Below are 22,897 nucleotides of genomic sequence, written 5' to 3' on the forward strand. Positions count from 1 at the left end.
GACCAGGTCTGTGTCTATCAGGATGTTCTGATACTCTCTCAGCACTCCCTGCAATTGTTCTTATATGTCTACTCTCAAGGTGATGGCAAGGTCAGTGTATCAGAGTAAACGACTGGACATTGGATATGGAGGAAGACATGAGGTTCAGCTGGGCCTGCGAAGGATCTGCAGTGTTGGTAGTGTGCTTGAGCAGAAGAGAGAATTCCTGTTGTATTGGCCATCCCTAGAGCCTGTAGGGATGGTAGGAGGCTTCAGGGGCTGTACCGATTCCTGGGCATCGTAGATACCCATATGCACATGGCTGGACCAATTGAAGCCACACAGCAACAAAGCTGTGACCATCTCCACTCCAGAAGCAGCAAGACAACTTTTCGATAAAAAATGTTATGTGCTTTGCTTGCATTTAATATATGTGAATTGTGTGCAAGCCTGGTGTCTGACCAGAAGAGGGCGCCATATCACCTGGAACTGGAGTTACATAAGGGTGCAGGCTGCCATGTAGATGTTAGGAATGGAGGCTGGGTCCTCTACAAGAACAAGTCTTCATAGCCACTGAGCTGACTCTTCACTCACAGCATGCCATCCTTTTGCTACATAAAATTAATCACTGGATGCTGGAGAGTTGGCTCCGTGGGTAAAGGATCCTCCTGGGTAGGCTTGGGGACCTGAGATCAGATTTCTAGCAAGCACATAAATAGCTGGGCATCTGTAACTACAGCCCTGGGTTAAGAAGATGGGAGGATGGAGAAACAGGTGGGTCCCTGGAAGCTCATGGTTAGCCATCTTCATTAAGCTGGTGAGTACAAGTTCAGCAAGAGACCCTGCCTCAAAAATATATATATATATATTTATAGATAAATATATATATCTGGAGAGGAATGGAGCAAGACATTCAACATTGACCCTGGCTTCTGCATGCAGCCACATACATATGCATATATGCACATATGCACATATGCATACCTGCATCCCCCCCAGCCTACCCACCCCTCAAAAGACAAAGAAAATCTATTACTGTCTGGATCTGGCTTCTGGCCACAAGGCATCTCATCCCCTGCTTCTGTGGTGTTTTGGCCCAGTGTGAAGTGGTGGATGCCCCCTTTGGGTTGGGGCCCCGCCCACTCCCCCGGGTCCCCACTCACCTTGTCTATGACCTCTACGAATCTGCTCCTAGAGTGGGGTGTGTGGGTGTGTAACTTTGCCGCTAAACCTTTCCTAAAGCCCCACCCTCCCTCAGCCCACTGGCCTCTGGGGAAAGGCTTCTGTTGAGCGTCGTTTTCCTTTCTCATTTCATGCTGTAATGGGGATTCATTGCCAGTTTTAAATCCATAATTTGCCATGAAAGCCTCATCTCAGGCCTGGGCTGAGGTCAGAGCAGAGCAGCGCTGAGCTATTTTTAGCCCTTAGAGGGCTCCCTGTCCCACTCAGTCTTTCTAGACTCACCCGGGACTGGCTCAGACACCAGGAAGCCAGGACAGGAAAAGGATAGTTCATTCATACGTGACATGGTAGTCCTGCTCCACTCCTATCTGCAGTGACTCTTTCTCTGCATTTCATTTGTCATTGGGGGAAATCAATAGAGAAGCAGACTCAAGCTGGTGAGCGTGCGTTCTATCTGCCCCTTTCTTCTCTGGGGCTGACAAAGGGTGAGAGTTAATACCTTTGTCACCTCACAAGAACCAGTCCATTTTCCAACAATGACTGATCCCTTTGATCAACATTCTCATGCTTTTCTATGTGATGGACACTGATGATGCAGCTATACTCTTATTCCCTGTGTGCAGGGATGTATATGCACCTGTGTATGTATTATCAGGGACACATATGCACTTCTGTGTGTATATCAGGGATGCATAAGAACCTGTGTGTGTCTATCAGGGATGTACCTGTGTGTGTATATCAGGGACATGTATGTTCCCACGTGTGTATATCAGGGACACATATGTACTTGTGTGTATATTATCAGGGACACATATGTACCCATGTGTATATATCAGGGACACATATGCACTTCTGTGTGTATATTAGAGGATGCATATGTCCCTGTGTGTGTATATATCAGGGATGTACCCGTGTGTTTATATCAGGGATATAGCCATGTGTATATATCAGGGACATATATGTACCCATGTGTGTATATCTGGGATGCATATGTACCCATGTGTATATTCAGAGACCAATGTGTCTATGTGTATGGCTACGGGTGCATGAGCAGGAGTCTGTTCAAATGGCTAGTAATTATCTGGATATCCTGAACAAGAATCTAGCAGGGTGCCAGGACAGAGGTAGCTCTCCCACTTGTGCTTTATGAAGCTTGCCTAGAAGCCACTCATGCCAGAGGAACTAGCCCCAGGAAAGGTAGGATGGAACAGGGTTTTCTGCAGGCAGTTGATCCCTGAAGGTTGCACAGGGAAGCCACAGAGCTGCTGATCTTACACCGACTATAGACACCAGAGGATTTGGTCTTGACTTTTGCAAGTCTCTGTGGTATGACATTTGTTGAGTAGGTGAGTATGCTCTGCACAGCTCAGGGTCACAGGCAAACTGTGGGGTGGATTTCCCCTTCACCTTTTCAAGCTGGATTTACCAGGGAGAAGGAACCCAGAGCTGTTAAACACTGTGGTGGTGCTGTATCTCATGCTGGTACTGGCAGGGCTAGGGTTAGCAATGTGTGATTTTGAGTCCCAGGTTGGACCTCCTGTTCTATGTGAACCTGGAGAGTTGCCACTCTTCTGGGTATGGTGACATCATACTTTAGGGGCACGCATGCCCTGGTGGGTCCAAGTCCTCTGGAGATGGAGGTGGAGACACCGAGGTGGGTGGATGGAAAGTATTGAGACGCTGGGGTTTCAGGGCCGGAGACTGAGTGCCCTTGTGTGCACAGCAGATCCTAACTGGGCTCCTAAGAACCTTCCTGCTTTCCCAAGTCCTGGTTTTGAAAGCCCAAGAAGCTGACAGGAGGTCAGTTTGGAACGTCCCTCCCAGCTTACATGGTGAGGCTCTGTCCAGTCACATCAGTCTCCAGGCCACTTGGGAAGGACAGGCCAGGTCCTGGCTTCCCAGCTCTTGAAGAGTAGACTGTCTGCCTCTGCAGTCTGCCCTGTGTGTGGGCAGGGGATGAAACCTTTACATTTGTCTCAAGCCCTGATGGCTCCCTAGGCCTCCTGGAGCCTTGAGAGTGGCTTAGTTCTCTGATGCCTTTTTCACTTCTCTCCATGGGAGAGAGTTAGGGAGGGGACCCCATGTCCCGAGAGGCAGAAATGACAAGTGTCACAGGGAGACCCAATTCTGCAGGTCAGCACCGTGTAAGCCAGGAGTGCCCTTATCTCTCCTGGCTCCATTAACCATGGTGCAGATCCTCAGGGTGGCACAGAACCCAATTGTAGATCCCAGAGATCACCGTCTCAATTCCTGAGCTGGAGACTTTGAATTTAGAAGAGAGATGCTTCAGTCAGTCAGTTTGGCAACTCCATAGCTTTTAGTTGTGTTCATATTGGCACCTGAGGGGGTAGGTAAGAAGAGTTACACCAGAAAAGAAGGGGGGTGGATAATGGATAAAAGGAAGGGAATGGGGAGCTACTGGGGGTGGTCAGGACCACCCGGAAGGACACAGCAGGAGAGGGAAGGACTTGGTGTCCAGTGGAGTGCACCAGAGATGGTGCAGGCTACTGAGGCTGCCTCCCATATGGAACTTGGGAAGATAAGGATGTTTTTCTGTGTGATTTCTTTCTCTCTCCTCTCCCATCTCTGGCTTGTTTGCTGCACCTATTCGGGAGTGATTGAGGGCAATGAATGTGGCAGGAAATAGGCACACAGCCCAAATGAGATATAGCACCTAAGACCAGGCCACAGCCCGGGCTAAACAGACTTAATAAGGAGATAAAGAATCAATTCTGCCTGTCTTCCCTGCATGTGCCTGGAAGGGACCTCTGGGAATCCAGCTTCCTGCCTGCTGTTTCTGTGAACAAGCTAGCTTCTCTAGGCCCGAAGCTGGTGCTCTGGAAAGGGGGGGGCTACTGATGGTGATTCTGGGCACTGAACAGTAATAGCAGTGATAGAGCTAGATAATATAATAACAGCCATATGCTTCCATGTCTTGCTGTGGATCAGGCACTATTTTGAGACACACTTGCATATGCTGCTTCATTAAGTCATTCTTGTCACCACGAAGGCACTGTGGTTATGTCTCCCACTTCATATGCCGGCACAGAGGAGCTGAGTAACTTGATCAAGGTCACACAACTGGTAAAGGAATGCAGCCAGGTTCTAAGCGCAGGCAATCTGGCTTCCAGAGTCTGGGTTCCAAACCATGAGAGGGTATATAGTGCCTCTCCAAATACTATCCAACATATCATACCACGCCACGCCACACCACACCACACCACACCATGCCATGCCATGCCATACCACACTACCCAACAGAGCATTAGGTACCACAACATCACACTCTACAGCCAAATACCACATGACACCATATCATTCTACCATGCCACATAACACCACACCATTTGATACTATGCCATACAAAACCACATATGGTCTTACGACACACTACCACACCACATAGGACTACACCATTCAACACCATACCACAAAACGCTGTATCACATAACACCAACATGACACAATATCATGTCACACAACACCATACCACACAATACCACCGCACAAAACACAACATCATACGACACCATGTCACAGGATATCACACCATACAGCACATATATATGTTATAGCACATATAACACTCTACAACATGATAATTACTCAGTATCGCAACACCATAATATACAATGCCATGCCCCACTATTCATGTGCATCTGGCACTACTCTCTGCTTATGTTTATCCTTCCTCTAGCTGCCCCCAGTCCCTGTTGCTTCAATTGCCATAATGGACATCATTGGGCACCCAGTGTGTATTTCCAGGCCAGGTAGGAAGATTGCTAGATGCTCCTGTCAGGCTCCACATTAGAAGCAGACAGAAAAAGTCACTCTTAATATAACATGCTGTTGCCATGGAGCCTACAGATGACAGAAGAAACACGGAGGACAATAGTCAGGCTACAGGATCTTCAGGAATGAGGTCCCTAGAAGAGGTGATGCTGAAAGTGTCCTTGTACTTGTCAGATGTATTTAGCCAAGGGCAGATGCAGAAGGGGTTGTAGGAAGGGCTGGAGGCAGGCTTCGGAGCACTGTGAGCAAAGCAGGTGTTTGGGGCCTAAGGGATAGTGAATAGTACTGGGGAGAAGGAAGATGGCATCCTTCGGGGACCTTGTGGGCCATGGCAGGCATTCTGGGTCCTGTTGTACAGAGACAAATTCGCTCCACCTCTCCATACTGTTTCAACTGTCCCTACATACTTATCATGTTATGTCAAGTAGTTCAGGGTGGGGTTGTCCCGACCAGTACCTAGATTCAGAACCATCTAGAAGCCAGCGCTCTTCTGCACCGTATCACCTCTACATCGTGATTGGAAGTGCTCAAGTGAGTCACAGCTCCTCTCTGTAGCCTTCTATAGTTTTGGAATTGAACGCTAATCTTCATTGCCAACTTGACTAGATTTAGAACCACTTAGGAGTCACACCTTTGGGCACGTGTGTGAGAGTGTTTCTAGATAGAATTAATGGAGGAGGAAAGACCCAGCCTGAATATAGATGGCATCATCCATTGAGATGGTGGACCCGACAATAAAAGGAATAAAAAGAAAAAGGGAGTTGAGCATCAGCATTCATTCCTCTCCGCTTCTGGTGTGAAGAAATCTGACCGGTGACACTTACCCTTTGGACTAATGGTCCCATCTGCCATGCCTTATCCCCTTAAGCTCCAGGCTAAAACAAATCCTGTCTGAGTTAGGTTGCTTCTGTCTGTCATTTTGTCACAACAAGAGAAGTAACTAATTCAGAATTGTTACCTGTTTTGTGGGAGAACAAGTCAAGGAGCACATCAGTTTGTGCTCTTGGTGTCTGGGGCTTGACGTCATTGCGAAAGGTTTCCCTCTTTATTTTCACTGACTTAGTTTCTATTTTAAAGTATCCATGTTTGGTTAGGAAACCTGGCTTCTAATGGGAGCCTCGAAGTTAGCAGAATCAATATTAGACAGGAGGAAGAGGACATGGGAGAATTGCTCAGGCAAAGCCCTCTTAATAACAAGCTAACATCCAACCCCCTTTGCTCACTGTGGTCATCCTTCCTAAGCTCCACTCTCTCTTTTGTATGGCATTTATTACTGGGAAACATTATAATGACACAGTTTACTTGCTGAGTCTGATTGTCATTCAGCTGCCTTGTACCCGGCTAACTGCAAGCTTCACTGGATCAAAGATGGCTTTGTCTTCTACTTACTGAGGAATCTTGAACAACCAGAAGTGAAAAGCATTCAGGACACATTTCGTGATCAAACCCATGGCCTCCACTTCGTCTTTGGTGGAAGTCTTGGCTAAGGACTTTATTTGGAAAGATCAAGTGTAATGGTGCCCTACAGTCTGGACCCTGAAGCTCCTGCACCTAGTAAGATTGTAAGTTATGTTGTGCATACATTGGTATATTGCTTTAAGATGGATGGAGTGCCACACAATTTTTTGTTAGATGGCACTCTCTTTCCTCATCATGGGTTCTTCTTCCACAGGGTTCCTATTGTTCCATAGCTCTACACCTGTATGTGTGGGTCTTGTGATGTGCACTTAAGCCACTGATTCTCGACTTAGTGCTGTGACCCTTTAATACAGTAAATTATTTTTATTGATACTTCATAACTGTAATGTTGATATTGTTATGAATTATAATGTAAATATTTGAAATGCAAGATATCTGACATACGAACCCTGTGAAAGGGTTGTTTGACACCCCAAAGGGGTCGTGACTCATAGGTTGAGAACTGCTGATCCAAGCCGAGCTGCTGCAGAGATGCCTAAAGGTGTGAGAAATCTGGGTACTGAGGGAGGCCTGCCCCAAGGTCTGATGGGACTTTTTGAGGTCCTGTTTCCTAGTGTCAAGGTGGACTGCTGTCTCAAGCATCATGAACAGTTACCTTCTCTGCCTCAGGCACCACTTGGATCGTGGCTCCAGTGGGGAATGGCCCATTTTCCTAAAATAGTTGGTGGTGCATACCGTCCTGGACTCCTCGGTCTGGAAATAAGGCCTTTTGGGAGCTGAATGACTCTTTGGCACCGTCTGTTTAGTCATCACTTCATATTCCATAGGCCAAGAAACTGGGACCCAGAGAGGTTGAGTAATGGTGTCAGGGTCACACAGCTGACTTGAAGTCTGAGGTTCTTTCCTGGATAGGTTTTCTGAGTTGATGTGTGTCTAGAAAGATCTTGGTGCTGACATGGGCTGAGTCATGGGTAGCCCTTGGCAGCTGGCTAGATTGCTGGGGGAGCTCAACTGACTATAACCAGGGTTATGGCTTACTTGTCTGGGGGTGCTCAGTTTCATGGGTACAATTCATTCCCCCACCTTCCCCCTCATTCTCTGGCTCCTTTCTCCTCTGCCTCCCAGGGAAGCAAAAGCTCTGCTCACAGTCACTTCTTGCCTGATTACATCTGAGTGCTGCAAACACAACGCTAATTAATGTGTCTGTGACTCTAGGCTTGGCTGCTGGGCTGGTCCCCATCCCCTCCTCGAGCTAGGCTGGCTTGGAGAACTGGCCCTCTGGCTTCTTTGAGCACATTGCCGGCAGATGCATATTTTAACAGTGCACATCTGCTGGCTATATAATCTCTCGTATTTGCCCTCCTCACTTGGCGCTTTGATGGAAGACCTCCGGGGGACTCCCTGTGTTCCAGCCAGAGTGTTTGCTTTGCGATTTTGCCGGAATACCATCTGATTCTGCCCTCACATCTTCTGCAGGTTCTAATCAAGCTCTTACTTTATTTAATTAAAAATCTATCTTGGGCAAATACGGAGTAAATTAGGAAGCTCTCCTATTCCTGGAACTCAGGGAAAGCTTCCCTCCTCAGGGAACTGGCCCAGACACTTTCTTGGGCTGAGATGTCAGAGTGTAGCAAGTACGAGGTCTTGGCTGGTTGGGAAGGAAAGCAGCTTTAGCAATCTTAGCAATCCTTAACAGCCTTCATATGTGTGGTATCCCCAGACCAGGAATCCTTTCCAGTGGCAAGGTTGGCTACCAGGTAGGGGTAGTAGGAGGGGATCCCTGCTGGACCAGGAGCCTAGAGAGGATCTGCAAGACTGGGAGAGACCCCTAGACTTCCTGGAGTGGGGAAGTGGGAACTCTTCACCTTAGCCAAGGCCCTGAATGTGGAGACTGGCAACCTCCTTTCCCCAAATCCCTTTGCTCAGAAGAATGGCTGATGTAAGGAGATGCCACCTGGAGCTTCCATTCCATCTGCAGGAATTCTCAGAGTACCCTGATGGGCCCTTACCATTCAGTCTTCTAGATGACCTCTAGGCTTGCACAAATATCTCAGCCACATAAACCCAGCTCTGTGCCCTAGGCACAGTGCCAGGCCAAGGTTCTGACAGACACACAAGAGCAGAATGAATGTCTTTTAGAGGTGACCCCGAAACAAATTTGGGTCTGTTCAGATTAAATCCCGAGGCTCTGTTCTGAGAAGGCTGGCTTTTAACCAGGAGGACAGATGACATTCTGCTGGCATTTGGGACCAGAAGACTGGGCAAGGAGTGTTGGTCTGGAGCTAGGAACTGAGGAATCGATTTTAAATGTTAATTAGGCTGTGTGACCGCCTGTGCTTGCTTTTGCCTCTCTGAATCTCTTCGAGTCTTCCCAAAAGTTTGTCAGAATAGCACATGCACTAATACGGAGTTTCAGTATAGTGTACCTTGTTGATTAACTGAGATAGCATGGGGTGAGAAGGCTTAAGTGGCCAGGCTTGTCTGGGGAGTCTTCTATGGCTCTAGGACAAGGTAGCATTCTGTTTTAGCTCCTGCATGGCATCTCAGGAATGGATAATGCTTACATCCTCTCTTTTCAGCAGTCTCTGGCAGTCTCATGGAGGGTGTGAGGGGGCAGAGGAAGGTTTTCTGAGGACAGGGACTGAGTGGTCTCTGATGGTGAACATTCTACAGCTTCACTTGGCAGATCAGTTTGCAATCAATGCCCCAACCAGGAAACACACCCGGTCTTCCCCATAGCCTCTTTCAGCCTTACAATGCAAGGCAGCCCTTTCTCAACTTGCCTGGCCCCATCTCCCAACCCCTCTGCTCCACAAAGGACTTCCCCACCCCTTTCCTGCCAGGCAGAGCTGGCTCCCAGGTTGGGGGCGGGTGAGGTTCTGAAGCCTCCCCTCTCAGCCTCAGCTCGGGGGCCCGACTTGCTAAATGGTCCTCTGTGGCCTGTCTGCCTTTGCACTTGGAATCATGCCCCCCTTGCGTTTGGCCGTGTAGATCTGAAGATAACCCGACACGCTCTTAAATATTTCATCTCAGAGCGCGGGCAGCATCCCAGCTGCCGACTCTGTCATCACAGCAGCTGCCGGGAGGCAGCAGAGACCAGGCTGGGGCTTCTCTCTCTTGCCTGCCCAGGCCCTACCCACGTGGACTTGGGAGAGAGGCAACCCTAGAGGGCCAGGGAGGCGGAATAAAGAGCTCAGCCAGGGAGGCCCCGAGTCTAGGCCCTCTGCTTCTCTGAGCCTCAGTTTCTCACTGGAGTATCAATTGGTGACCCAGACTGGATGAGCTTCGAGAGCCGCTAAGAGCTCCTTTACTATGATTGATTATCACTTATGGAGAAGAACTGTTTCCCCACAGCCCCCTTCTCTGGAAAATGTGGCCCGAGGAAGAAAGTGGCAGGGCTGAACTCTTAACCAATATTGGGAAGCTTAATTGAACGAGTCTTCACCTCACCACATCTTCTGTCAGGTCTGCCCTAATGGGGGAGTGAGGACCTCTTCAGGAAGGTTGTCCCAGGGATATTTGAAATAAAAAAAGACCAAGGTGGAAAATTGTAAGAAAAATGACATGAAGTGAAAACTCACTGGAATTCCCTGAGACCCAGGACTCCAAGAGGATCAGGATAGACAGCCTCTGCAACAAGGGTCTTTGCTGATCCTTAAGCACACTAAAGTCATAGAGGAACAAACTTGAGGCTCATTCTTAGGAGAGGGTCTGGACATATAGAGCTTTTCTGGCCCTTTTGGAGGCCAGCTCTGGAAGAAAGGTCTTTTAGATTGTCACATTCTTTTCTAGGCTGGTACTGCGGTAGCAGGCCTGGTCTCATTTACACTGCAGAGCAAATACACAGGGTAGGACAATAATAGGCTGGTGGCACTATGATTTCCTAAGGTGGGGGTACTTTACCCGTCCCCTTTTGGATGGGAAGAGAGAGGAGAGGGCAGAAGTAGGTGGAGCCAGATAGAATGATATCCAAAGGAGAACCTTGACGTCCCCAGAGTCCTTGTGCCATCCCTGCATGTGTGTATGCTGGTGACTTACCCAGGACTGTGAGGCGTGCAGGGCGGGACCGGATGGCAGCCTGGATGGCCTGACACTCATACACGGCATCATCCTGCAGCTCAGCCCTCAGGATCTTCAGGTGATGCTCTCCTGAGAGGTGGTTCCCCACCACCAGGTACTGGGGGTAACCTGGGGAGAAAGCAGAGAGCTGTAAGAGATCAAAATAGTCTGGTTGCCAATTTCAGGGGGAGAGGGCAGAGCATTTGGAGATGTTGTGACCTCTTAGAATGGCTTAAAAAAACCTCTCTTGTAAAAGGACATATACACCTAGTGAACAGTCGCTCAGGCAGAAGTCTTCCTGTCTGGCTTCTTCCCTTAGGCCAAAGGCAAATGTTGGCTAGAGGGTCTGATGACCGGCCTGGGCAGAGCTGAGCTCAGGCGGCCATCTGATGACTAAATACACCGGAAACTTTACTTCTATAGTAAGACTTCCCGAGTAGCTTCCTTCCTGGTTCCTTCCCTGATTCTCAGGGCCACTCACCCCCCAGCCACTCACACCCCAGGCTTTTGTTTCCTTATTTTTAAAATTCCTTTCTTTCTTTTTATTTTACTTGTTTGTTTGTTTCTTGATAGGTGTGTGTGAACACAGATATGCCACTCACGCGGAGGTCCGGGGACTTCCTGTGGGAGTCAGTTCTCTCTATCATGTTGGTCCCAAGGATTGCACTCGGGCGGGCAGGCGGCACCTTTACCTGCTGAGCCAGCTCATTGGCTTCCCCAGTGTGCTTTCAGAGTTCCAACCTTCAGCCCCTTTTATTGAGCCTTTTATTTTATGGCTGACTCCCATGCTTTCCCCTGTTTACCTGTGTATTGCTAATTTATTTCATGGGCTTCAAATGATTAGTAACCCTTCCTAGCTCAGGGGGAGCTGGGGTGGTGGGGCAGGTACTGGTGACAAAGAGGCATGGCACTGGGAGCCTCCTGGCTCTCTCTCTCTCTCTCTCTCTCTCTCTCTCTCTCTCTGTGTGTGTGTGTGTGTGTGTATCGTCAGTGTTAGAGACAAAGCATAGGGCATGCTGAGCAGGCAGGCATGAGTATGAGGTACTGGCTCTGGGAAGATGCTATCCACATTCGGTTTGCTAAGGCGATGTAGAGGGAGGAGGGAGAGGGGAGGGAGGAGGGTGAGGGGAGGGAGGAGGGTAAGAGGAGGGAGGAGGGTGAGGGGAGGGAGGGACACTGAGTCTGAGATTCACGAATAAAAGAGAAAGCAAGAGAAGAATGGAAGGAAAAGGGAAGGGACGAGGTATTTATTTACTTGGAAGGGGTAAAGAGTGACTTCAGGAAAGGAGTTTTGTCCCAGTGATCTAAGAGTACAGGACATCTAGGAAATCTGGGTACCATGCACCGCGCACCATACCTGCCCACTTCCGGGCGTTCCTACCTCCCACCCCCAGGCCCCAGGGTCTGATTAAGCACTTAGGAGGCACTCAGGACACTTAGGAATTTGGGGCCTCAGTACATACAAACTGGCAATGAATAATAGATGAGTCAAAGTTTGAAGATGATGAATCATTCAGCAGCTGCTGCGGCCAGCAGGCTGAGCGCAAACACTGACTGCAGCCGTGGCCATAGGCAGCCCTTGCTCTCTCTCTCTGTGGTCTCTAAGAGGTTTCTTAGTTTGTCCTGTCAGGACGTTATCCTTCTACCCCCTCACCCGAGTTCTGCTCTCCCCACAGCCTTTGCACTATGGGACTAAGCACGGGCATAATCCTTCTTTTGGCTCTGCCCTGGTTGCGTTCTCTCCTCAGAGCCCATTCTGGATAAGCTAAGGGTGGATGAGAGACGGGACAGAGTGGGTGACTGTACCAGGAGCCGCCCGTGCCTATCCTTGGTCACTGAGGTAGGGATCCATGGATTTCCAAAGGGCTTGGCTGCATATTCTGTGGGCTCTTCTACAACCGAGACCGTGCTGCCCTTCCTCATCATGACACTAAAGGACCCTGCTAAGCCAGGCCAACCAAAAAAACGATGCCAAGCATCAGCTGCATCCAAGGAGGACACTGCCCACCCGTCTCCCACTTCCCTGCCTTCTGATGGGCAAAGGGTGAAGCTGGGTTGCCAACTGCTGCTGGCCTCTGTGCAGCTGTCCACCCTGCCCTCCAGCCCAGCTCCCGTCCTGCTGTTCTGCAATTAGGTCTGTCCCCTGCAGGCATCTTGGATGGAACTTGTGGGTTTTTTTTTTTTTTTTTTGGTAGCTGTTGTTGTCTTACAAGCCATCAGCAGCAGGATTTCACTCTCATGAGCTGTGGAAAACATCAGTGATGGGTTTGTTTGTATTTGCCTAATTAGGCAGGGAGCTGCGATGCTATCTCAAGGATTGGCAGCTTCTTTGGAAAACATACACAGGAAGCAGCACAGCTTCCGAGGAATCTGTAGCCCTGTCCATGGCATCTTTGCTCTGTATTCTCAATGGAGGCAAAGATTCAGAGCGGCCTGGTTTCAGGCATGGGGTGTGCGTTCAAACTCCCGCCCATCTCTGCCTTGCTCTGTGCCCTGGAGTTTTAGATTGGTTGGGTCAGCTTCCTTATCAGCAAAGTGGGGGCCTCACAGGTCAAGATTTCAACAGGATAATCTATGTAAGCTGGCTCTGAACTAACGTCAGTTTTGCACTGACCTCCCCAAACGCTAAAATTGCAGGTATCAGCTACCATGTCCACCCTATCCTCTATATGTGCTGATTTAAATACAAATGATGACAGGGCAAAAGAGATGGCTCAGTGCAAGCATGAGGAAGCATGTTCAGACCCTTAGCACGCCAAAAGTTGGGTATGGCAGTACTGGGGGCAAGGAACAGAGATCAGTAGATCCCTGGGGCTTATGGTCTAGTCTGTCTGGCCAACTGGTGAGGTTTTGAGATAGGTTCATTGAGAGAACCTACCTCAAAAATTAGGTTGAGACTTCAGAAGATAGCCAACCTTGACCTCTGGCCTGTTCTATACAGGTGGTTTGAATGAAAATGCCTCCCTAGGCTCAGTAGATAGTATCACTATAGGGGGCGTGGCCTTGTTAGAGTGGGTGTGGTTTTATTGGAGGAAGTGTGTCAAGGTGGACAGGCTTTGAGGTTTTTTTTTTATTGTTATTTTTTTTTATTCGATATAATTTATTTACATTCCAAATGATTTCCCCTTTTCTAGCCCCCCCCACTCCCCGAAAGTCCCGTAAGCCCCCTTCTCTTCCCCTGTCCTCCCTCCCACCCCTTCCCACTTCCCCGTTCTGGTTTTGCCAAATACTCTTTCACTGAGTCTTTCCAGAACCAGGGACCACTCCTGCTTTCTTCTTGTATCTCATTTGATGTGTGGATTATGTTTTGGGTATTCCAGTTTTCTAGGTTAATAACCACTTATTAGTGAGTGCATACCATGATTCACCTTTTGAGTCTGGGTTACCTCACTTAGTATGATGTTCTCTAGCTCCATCCATTTGCCTAAGAATTTCATGAATTCATTGTTTCTAATGGCTGAATAGTACTCCATTGTGTAGATATACCACATTTTTTGCATCCACTCTTCTGTTGAGGGATACCTGGGTTCTTTGCAGCATCTGGCAATTATAAATAGGGCTGCTATGAACATAGTAGAGCATGTATCCTTATTACATGGTGGGGAATCCTCTGGGTATATACCCAGGAGTGGTATAGCAGGATCTTCTGGAAGTGAGGTGCCCAGTTTTCGGAGGAACCGCCAGACTGCTTTCCAGAATGGTTGTACCAATTTGCAACCCCACCAGCAGTGGAGGAGTGTTCCTCTTTCTCCGCACCCTCTCCAACACCTGCTGTCTCCTGAATTTTTAATCTTAGCCATTCTGACTGGTGTAAGATGAAATCTTAGGGTTGTTTTGATTTGCATTTCCCTAATGACTAATGAAGTTGAGCATTTTTTTAAGATGCTTCTCCGCCATCCGAAGTTCTTCAGGTGAGAATTCTTTGTTTAACTCTGTACCCCATTTTTTAATAGGGTTGTTCGGTTTTCTGGAGTCTAACTTCTTGAGTTCTTTATATATATTGGATATTAGCCCTCTATCTGATGTAGGATTGGTGAAGATCTTTTCCCAATTTGTTGGTTGCCGATCTGTCCTCTTGATGGTGTCCTTTGCCTTACAGAAACTCTGTAACCTTATGAGGTCCCATTTGTCAATTCTTGCTCTTAGAGCATACGCTATTGGTGTTCTGTTCAGAAACTTTCTCCCTGTACCGATGTCCTCAAGGGTCTTCCCCAGTTTCTTTTCTATTAGCTTCAGAGTGTCTGGCTTTATGTGGAGGTCCTTGATCCATTTGGATTTGAGCTTAGTACAAGGAGACAAGGATGGATCAATTCGTTGTCTCCAGGCTTTGAGGTTTTAAATGCTCAAGCCAGGCTAGGTGTCACTCTCTTCATGCTGCCGGAGGATCCGGATGTAGAGCCCTCAGCTCCTCCACCAGCACCATGTCTACCTTTATGCTGCCATGCTTCCCACCATGATGATACTGGACTAAACCTCTGAAACTGTAAGCCAGCCCCAGTTAAAAGCTTTCCTTTCTAAGAGCTGCTGTGGTCATGGTGTTTCTTTTTTTTTTCTTTTTTTTTCTTCTTTTGGATTTTCGAGATAGGGTTTCTCTGTGTAGCCACGACTGTCCTGGAACTCACTCTGTAGACCAGGCTGGTCTCGAACTCAGAAATCTGCCTGCCTCTGCCTCCCAAGTGCTGGGATTAAAGGCGTGCGCCACCACCACCCGGTGGTCATGGTGTTTAATAAAAGCTTGGGGCTTTTATTGCTGACAATGCACGTGGGTACACTTATCTACATACACATATGCATACATACACATAACACACACACACACACACACACACATACACAGGGAAAAAACATACAAATGGCAGGGAGTTAGACTAGAGGTGTCCGTCCTTCTTGGAAGGGAGCAGGCAGGGTCTCATCCAGTTAGATTGGTAAGATAGTTGAGTCAATTTATTTTTCTCTGTTACTCTGTTTCCCTTTTGATTAAAGGATGTTATAATATTTTTCTCCCTTGGGACAATCATAGACTCATGAGACATCTGAGAAGTGTATTTTTTAGGAGAAAAATGCTCTTTCTGCACCTGAAAATGTGCTGGCAAATATTTTCTTTCTGGCGTCTCAGTCTTGGTGACCAGAAAGACTCTAATGTATCAGTGAGAGACTCACGTCTGGTTATACTGAGTGGGGTAACACGGTTAAGATGGAAGTGGACAGAGCGACAGCAGCAGGAAGTCCTGCAACACTGGCCCTCAGTTCCCCTGTCTTATGCACTCAGCAAGTCTTTGCTGAATTCAGCTGTATTTTGTTCTGTTCCTTTTGTACCAGGCCAGCAAGCGATCTATATGGAACCTGTGAGAACCTATCATTATTGCCAGGATAGTGTTTTGTGGATAGATGATTAAATACAGGACAGATATTTCTCAGGAGCCTGAGCTTATGGGCTCTGCAGCAGAGAGTCTAGGGCCCATCTTCCTGACTGAGTCAGGCTGGAGAGGAAGCAGCTCAGGCCATGCATGGGTCGACTTGTCTTTAGCATCAGCACCCAGATCCTGGATACTAGAGAACCAGGTGTGGAACTTCAGATCAGAGGTGCAGTTATCTGTGCCTTGATGTCAATTCTATGTGACCTGGGACCTCCACTTGGCCACTGACCTGATGAGACAAGGTCCTGACAAAAGGCTGATAACCCCTGACCAGGAGCCCAGGCAGTCCTCTCCATCAGTCATGGTGTCGTCCAGGCTCACGACTGTCCAGAGCATAAGCTATTCTCATTTGGGAAGGTCGTCACATTCCCGCATCTCCCTAGGGTACCAGAGCTGAGCATCTCTGAAGTTGGCTGGCTCCCATAACACTTAAACTTTACGGCAGCACAGTATATTTTGGAGATATTCTTGGGTATTTTATGTCTGCTCAGCTGGGCTGCAACATTAGGCCCATGACTGCTACTGACCATCGCTATAATGTTTCAATATACATTTTTTTTGGCAAGACGTAACTCATATTTTAAAATATTAATTTTCCAGCCCCAGTGTTTCCGAGTGCACTTTGATTTTTATTTTCCTGCAGCTGTACAGCATGGATGAGGAGAAACTCCTTCCCAGTTGAATGCAAACTTCTCATCCATGCTCTACCCTTAGATGTTCCCAGATGGCAGGTGAGTGACACCCAGATCCGTCCTTCTGAATTTCATCACACATCTCAGCCCAGCAATCAGCCCCTTGCTCGCCCAGCCCAGGGCAGAGTAATGACAGAGTGGTCAAGTGGCATGGAATGGTGGCTGTTTTTTATGCCCTGGGGAAAGGGTAGGTTGGCAAGGTGTTTGGATGAGCTTCTGAAATAGCCACACAAAATAGATATGGCCTGGCACAAACTACGGCGTTGACATGCCAGTCAGTGGCAGCTGCAGGAGGCCCCCACAGTGCAGCTTGCCTGGGCAGCTGAACAAGGTTGGCAGTTAATGTAAACCCTTCCTGACTTTTCTTCCCATCATGAGATGAATCCTTGGAGAAGCAGATTTTCTTGTGAGTTTTCAGTTCATTGGCTCTCTCCTTGGGTGGGAAGCTGGATTATGCCTTGATAAATGAGGATTCATTTTGGGCCAAGAAACGGGAGCACATGATGTTTGGAAATCAGACTTTGTTGGGATCCCAATGGCTTTGGAATAAATTCTGGTCAAGGTTTAGGACTGGCCACCAGAGTGGGGATCAGTACTCATAGCCAGTGGCTCCTGGGTTCCTAGGGATCTAGATTTAGGCCTGGGCTGCCAGGAGAGTTGCATATCTGGTTGGGCATTTGAGCTCCAAATGGAATATGGACTTCCACAGTGGAACAGATAGGGCGAGGCAGTGTATGTACTGAGCCCTTTTGTGGGGCAGTCCGGAAGTACTCACTTGAGAGGTCTCTGCCTACGCCCAGAGCCAAGCCATCTTTGATCCACAGGACGAAGCCATCATATTCAGGGATGGCACACAGCAGAGTCACTGGCTGTCCTGACACCACCACTTGGTCCTGGGGTTGCTGGCTGAAGGAGTAGACTTGACCTGGGGAGGGACAAGCACAATGGTCAGTCAGCGAGGCCAGAATTGCCCTCCACTGCTCTGGAATCAGAGCCAGGCTGTCCCGAAACCCCCAACTCTCAGAGTTCCACTCTTATGGCTTTGCTTGATTGAGACTCCAGACTCCAGACCCTCTCTTATGAAACTCCAGTGTTGACCTGGATGAACCTCAGTCACCACGCGACATGTTGCCTCCCTTTTCCCACCTAACTTCATTGGCTCAGAAGTCATAGGATTCTAGTTCATCCTGGCCATCCAGGAGATCGGTGGCTAGTATAGGGCCTTGGCAGGAGCTGGTAGCCTGAGTCTTCTTCTTTCTTTTTAAAGCATTTATTTATTTTATCTATATGAGTACACTGTCTCTGTCTTCAGACACACCAGAAGAGGGCATCAGATCCCATTACAGATAGTTGTGAGCCACCATGTGGTTACTGGGAATTGAACTCAGGACCTCTGGAAGAACAACTAGTGCTCTTAACAGCTGAGCCGTCTCTCCAGCCCCCTTCTTTCATTTCCTAAGGTTGGCTCTTACAATCTCCCCCTTGGGAATCTCTTGGAAGCCCATGCCTCTCACCCGCACCTCAAAGCAAGATGCCACAACCATTGAAGCTATCGGTTCATATCTTATTAAACAAATAGTTTGCTATACATGTGAAGTACCAGGCTCTGTGCATCTTTAAGGGTTACCTCATGAATTCTCATCCTGGTAACAGTGTAACCATAGTAAGTACTGTCTCTACATGGAGATGGGGAGGCTGGCATAAGTATGGGGCAAAGGAGAGTAGTACTGAGCTGACTCAGTACTTCCAATGCTGGGTGAACTGCCTGGGGGTACTATGCTGACAGCACTCTTCAGAGCATCAGCACACAGCTCTGCAGGACTGGGAACCAAGGTGTTAGCCAATGGCTGTGAATCTGCCTCATTCTGTCTCTGAGGGCTCTTCTCATCTGCTGAATGGGCTCCATGCAGTGCCCAAAGCATGGACTCGGGGAAAGTAGGGAGGTAACATGGTCCGTGTGCCGGGAGGCCACAGAGAGCACACAGTGGCTCACTGATGATCTGAGATGACTGCCGTCAGTGCTGTCTATACATCCTTCTTCTAGAGACCATGTAATGCTTCAGGGCAGAAACAAAACAAAACAAAACAAAGCAAAACTCTTTGTAATAAACCAGGATCAGAGTCACACAGATAGTGAGTGGTGGGCCTGGGACTAGAGTGGGGTTCGCTTGAGCTTTGAGCCCTCAGTTTTTTCCCACCCCAGCCCTGAAGACACAGATATTTTGTGGGAGGGAAAGGGACCTGGGAGTCAGTTGCTGCCTCCTTCCCACAGCACCGCAGATGACCTGGACTTGGATTACCACCCCACACAGGATGGTGAGCATAGGGAGAGCTGAGGTGCAGGGGAGGGCACGAGGCCCCCAGAGCAACAGAGAGTGGGGGGCAGCAGGCAGGCCCGGACTTCACAGCCTGGTGGGATCTTAGCAACCTCTCTGAGGAGTCTCATTAAAAATAAAATTGGCCTGGAATTGTGGGAGGAACCCTTTTTATTCTGATTGTGAGCTTTACAAATTAGATTATGGAGGATATTTTAATCAGCTCTCAGTAGTGGGCTTTTCCCTGACTCTGTCTCTTCAAGATTTCTGTTGAAATTAGGCTCTTTCTGACACCAAAACGAGAAAGAGGAAAAGATGAGACAGAAGAGGAAGAGGAGGGAAGGGAGGAGCAATAAAGTCGGGGTCCAAACAGGGAGGACGGGCAGTGGGAGAGGGAGGGGGAGGGCTGGGGGTCTAGACAGGGAGGACAGGGAGTGGGAGAGGGAGGGGGAGGCCAAGAGGCAGAGAAGAGGAAGGGAGAGGAGATAGGAAAAGGAGGGGAAGAAGAGATGAGGAGGGAGAAGGATTAAGAGGAAGGAGGGAAGAGGAGGATGGAAAAGGGAAGAGGGAGAAGGAAGGAGGGAGAAGGGGATGGAGCAGGAAGAAGAAGACAAGAGGGAAGAAGAGGAAAGGATGGAGCGTGAGGAGGAAAAGGTAATGGAGAGGAGGGAGAAGAAAAGGGGAGTGGTCAGGAGGAGGAATAAGGAGGAGAAGTGGAGGGGAGGGAAGAAGGGAGGAGGAGGAGGAACAGGAGGGGGAGAGCAGAGAGGAGAAGTAGATGAGGGGATGGAGGAGGAAGGAGGCGGGAGGCAGGGAGGACACCTTTTCTAGGCATCTGTCCCTGCTCTAATCTTTTATCCTGGAATCTTTTGCAAGGACAGTGTTAAAGCAGCTCCAGTAGCAGCCAACGTCCCTGTGATCAGAGAGAATTATCAGGTTGTCAGCCAGGGGCTAAAGGGACTGTAATGAGAAAGCCCTAAAGGAAGTGGTGCCTGGGCTTCCAAATGTCTCTTATTAGGAGCTTCACCAGGATTTAACTGTCCATTCTTCACACCCCATTCTTTTTATGCTACTGAAGGGGAAGGAGGCATTGTTGAAGATGCTTAGAGCATCCATTTCTTGGGGGGGGGGCAAGGATCAGTCCTGGATGGTCATCATGAAAATCAGCAGAGCTGGGTGGTGTGGGACTCTGGGAGGTGCGGTCAGTGACAACACTGGGTGGGTGCAGCTAACACTGAGTAGTCACAAGACTACATGGAGGGTGTCTCAGAACCAGGAACTGGAGTAGATGCAAGACCCACATGGTAACGCAAGGAGGACAAAGCAGGAGAGGGCAGAGAGCTGCTTAGGCGCAGTTCTGATGGAAGCTCTATGGGGCTTTAGTCGCTGCTGGATTGTCGGTGGGAAACATGTTTCTGGGGGTTGGGAGGGCACAGAGTTCTCAAAACCACCCTAAAGATATGATTTGAAATTTATTTTGGGGGAGGGGTAGAGTAGGAGCTGAGTTCCCCCAACCAACAGCCCTTCTTTTCTGTCTAATTTTAATATTTTTTATGTTATGCTATGTTCAGACCCCTAAAATTACTTTGATACTCAGTACCATGTGTGGGATACGGGGCTTCCCTAACAGCACAGGTGACTGTCATTACTTCTGCTGAATGACAAGACAGTAAAACTAGATATTATGACAACAAGACACACTTAGGTTGTAGAAATCAAGCCAGAACTGGACTGAGGATTTTATTTCTGCTGGCTACGTTTCAGAATGCTAGATGTAGCTATGCAGGCTGCAGGAGAAGCACTAATGGAATCATCCAGTACTGAACTCTGAATGTTATAGGATCGACTTGCCAGGCAACATGTGCCCACGGGCACATTAGTGGCATGATGGTTGTGAGGGCAACCAACTGCCTTCTGATTAGATTTGAGGCCTGTTCCAAAGAAGGAAAATGAGCCTGATACTGTAAACCTGTTCTGATACGTGTAAAGCCCATGGCTAAGAAGATCATAGGCTCCAGTAAGGGAGCTATGTAAATGGGCAAGATGGCAAACCTCCTTCTAAATCTTTACGGTTGTACCCACAGATTTCAATCTTGCTTTCAACATTGGTCAGAGAAGTTTCTTTTGCACAGCAGACAGCAGCTAATGCAGACCTGTAACTGATGATGTTGAGAATAAGTGACTGCTGTGTGTTTATCCACAGATGAAATATCTACATCATCTTCCATCCCCACTCTTTAAGGCTCACGGAACCGAAAGAATGTTAGAGCTGGAAGATGGGGAGAAGTACTGAGAAACCTGTCTTCTGAACCTGGCATGGCCATTACACTCCCGAACGTATCACAGCTTTGGTTACTTGCACAAGAGCTATACAAGATCAAGTCACAACATCAGTCAACATTCCAGCACACAGCACTAATTGGACTCAGTTGGGATAGACAGACAGATAGATAGATAGATAGATAGATAGATAGATAGATAGATAGATAGATGGATAGATAGAGATAGATATTGGGAACATGAAGAGGGGAAAGACATTGGGGATATATAGGTCCAAGATACATTGTATACAAATATGAAATTGCCAAAGAATAAATAAAATATATTTAAAGATAAATGAAATGATTTTTTTCTTTCAAAGCCGAGATACTTTTATAAACTTGGTGGATAAGAGGAGTAGATAAAAGTTGGGGGTGGTATAGAAGAGGAAGTGGAGGGAAAACCAATACTCTTTCACCCTTAGGACAGACCTTGAGACCTTCACGGCCAGGTGCTCTTTGGAGCCCAGTGTGAGAGGCATGGGTGGGGTCGTTTTTTTTTTTTTTTGCTCTTTTTTTTTCCCTTGGCCCTTTTCAATTCCACTTGAGGCAAAATGTCTTTCTTCTTCCTCTTTTACCCAGTTTGACCCTTGGCCTACGGGACAGTGCCACCCGCACTCAGGGTAGCTACTCTCTTCTTAATCTTAGTAAATTCCCAAATGGACACACCCAGAGGTGAGCTTTACTAACCTCCCAGCACCTACTTAGTCCAATCATGTGGCCTACCACCAGTGCAGTCAGTTTCTGCAAGTCCTACTGCATACTTACTGTTCGTCCAATGCTGGAGAAACATAAATGAAGACCCAAACTGCATCTCCGGAAGGACAGAAGCACAACAGCTTCTTTGTCACAGTGCCTGGCACAGCACGTGAATGAACATCAAGTGTCCTTCCATTAAGTGCTTATAGCTTGTTTCCTCTGGTTCATTTCCTGTTCTGTGCTCTGTGTTCACTGTAGGACAGTAGCTTTTGCATTATAAACTACTGACTGGGTAGATATTGTGCTGAGCACACCACCCAGAAGGGGAAAGGTACGAGACAAAGGAGAAGGGCCAGAACCACATGGGTTAAGAGGGAACCACTGAGTTATTTGTGGGAAACCCACTGTATGGTGGAACTGTGGTACTGAATGTACACATGGCTCTGTTAAATATGACAGCCATCTTTACTTCATTTTATAGGGGAACTGGATGCTCTAATGTGGTTCTTAGACATCTCCAGAAGGCCCAGCTTGATGCTTCTGAGAGGTGGTAGTGGCACCACGAGAGATGGAGCCTCCTGGGAGGTCTTTAGGTCACTGTGGATATGCTCTGTTCATTTCCTTCCTTCTTTCTTTCTTTCTTTCTTTCTTTCTTTCTTTCTTTCTTTCTTTCTTTCTTTCTTTCTTTTCTTCCTTCCTTCCTTCCTTCCTTCCTTCCTTCCTTCCTTCCTTCCTTCCTTCCTTCCTTCCTTCCTTCCTTCCTTCCTTCCTTTCGTGTGTGTGTGTGTGTGTGTGTGTGCATAAGTGCAGGTGCATGTGCCAGTGCAAGTGTGGAGGTCAAAGGACCACTGCTGCTGCCATCTTCTACCATGTTTGAGAGAGGATCACTTATTGTTCCCTACGGTGGACTCCAGAATAACTGGCACTTGACCTTCTGGGGATTTTTCTCTCTTCTTCTCCTATCTTTCAAAAGGAATAATGCAGCTGTGTCCTGTAGATCCTGTTCTATAGGGATATAGAGATTC

At 48.0% G+C, this 22,897-nt stretch overlaps 1 protein-coding gene across 1 annotated transcript in view; it reads right to left on the minus strand.

The window, feature by feature from the left end:
* Kirrel3 (kirre like nephrin family adhesion molecule 3) overlaps positions 1–22,035 on the minus strand; it is a 101,277-nt gene extending 79,242 nt beyond the window's left edge. The window contains exons 1-3 of the mRNA XM_052188743.1: positions 21,942–22,035; positions 17,316–17,465; positions 10,411–10,560 (exon numbers count right to left, since the gene is read on the minus strand). Of these exons, the coding sequence (XP_052044703.1) occupies positions 10,411–10,560; positions 17,316–17,465; positions 21,942–21,987 (346 nt within the window). The 5' untranslated portion in view covers positions 21,988–22,035. The remainder of the gene's footprint in view (positions 1–10,410; positions 10,561–17,315; positions 17,466–21,941) is intronic.
* Between the last annotated feature and the right edge of the window lie 862 nt (positions 22,036–22,897).

Source organism: Apodemus sylvaticus, chromosome 7 (genome assembly GCF_947179515.1).
Source record: "Apodemus sylvaticus chromosome 7, mApoSyl1.1, whole genome shotgun sequence".
NCBI lineage: Eukaryota > Metazoa > Chordata > Mammalia > Rodentia > Muridae > Apodemus > Apodemus sylvaticus.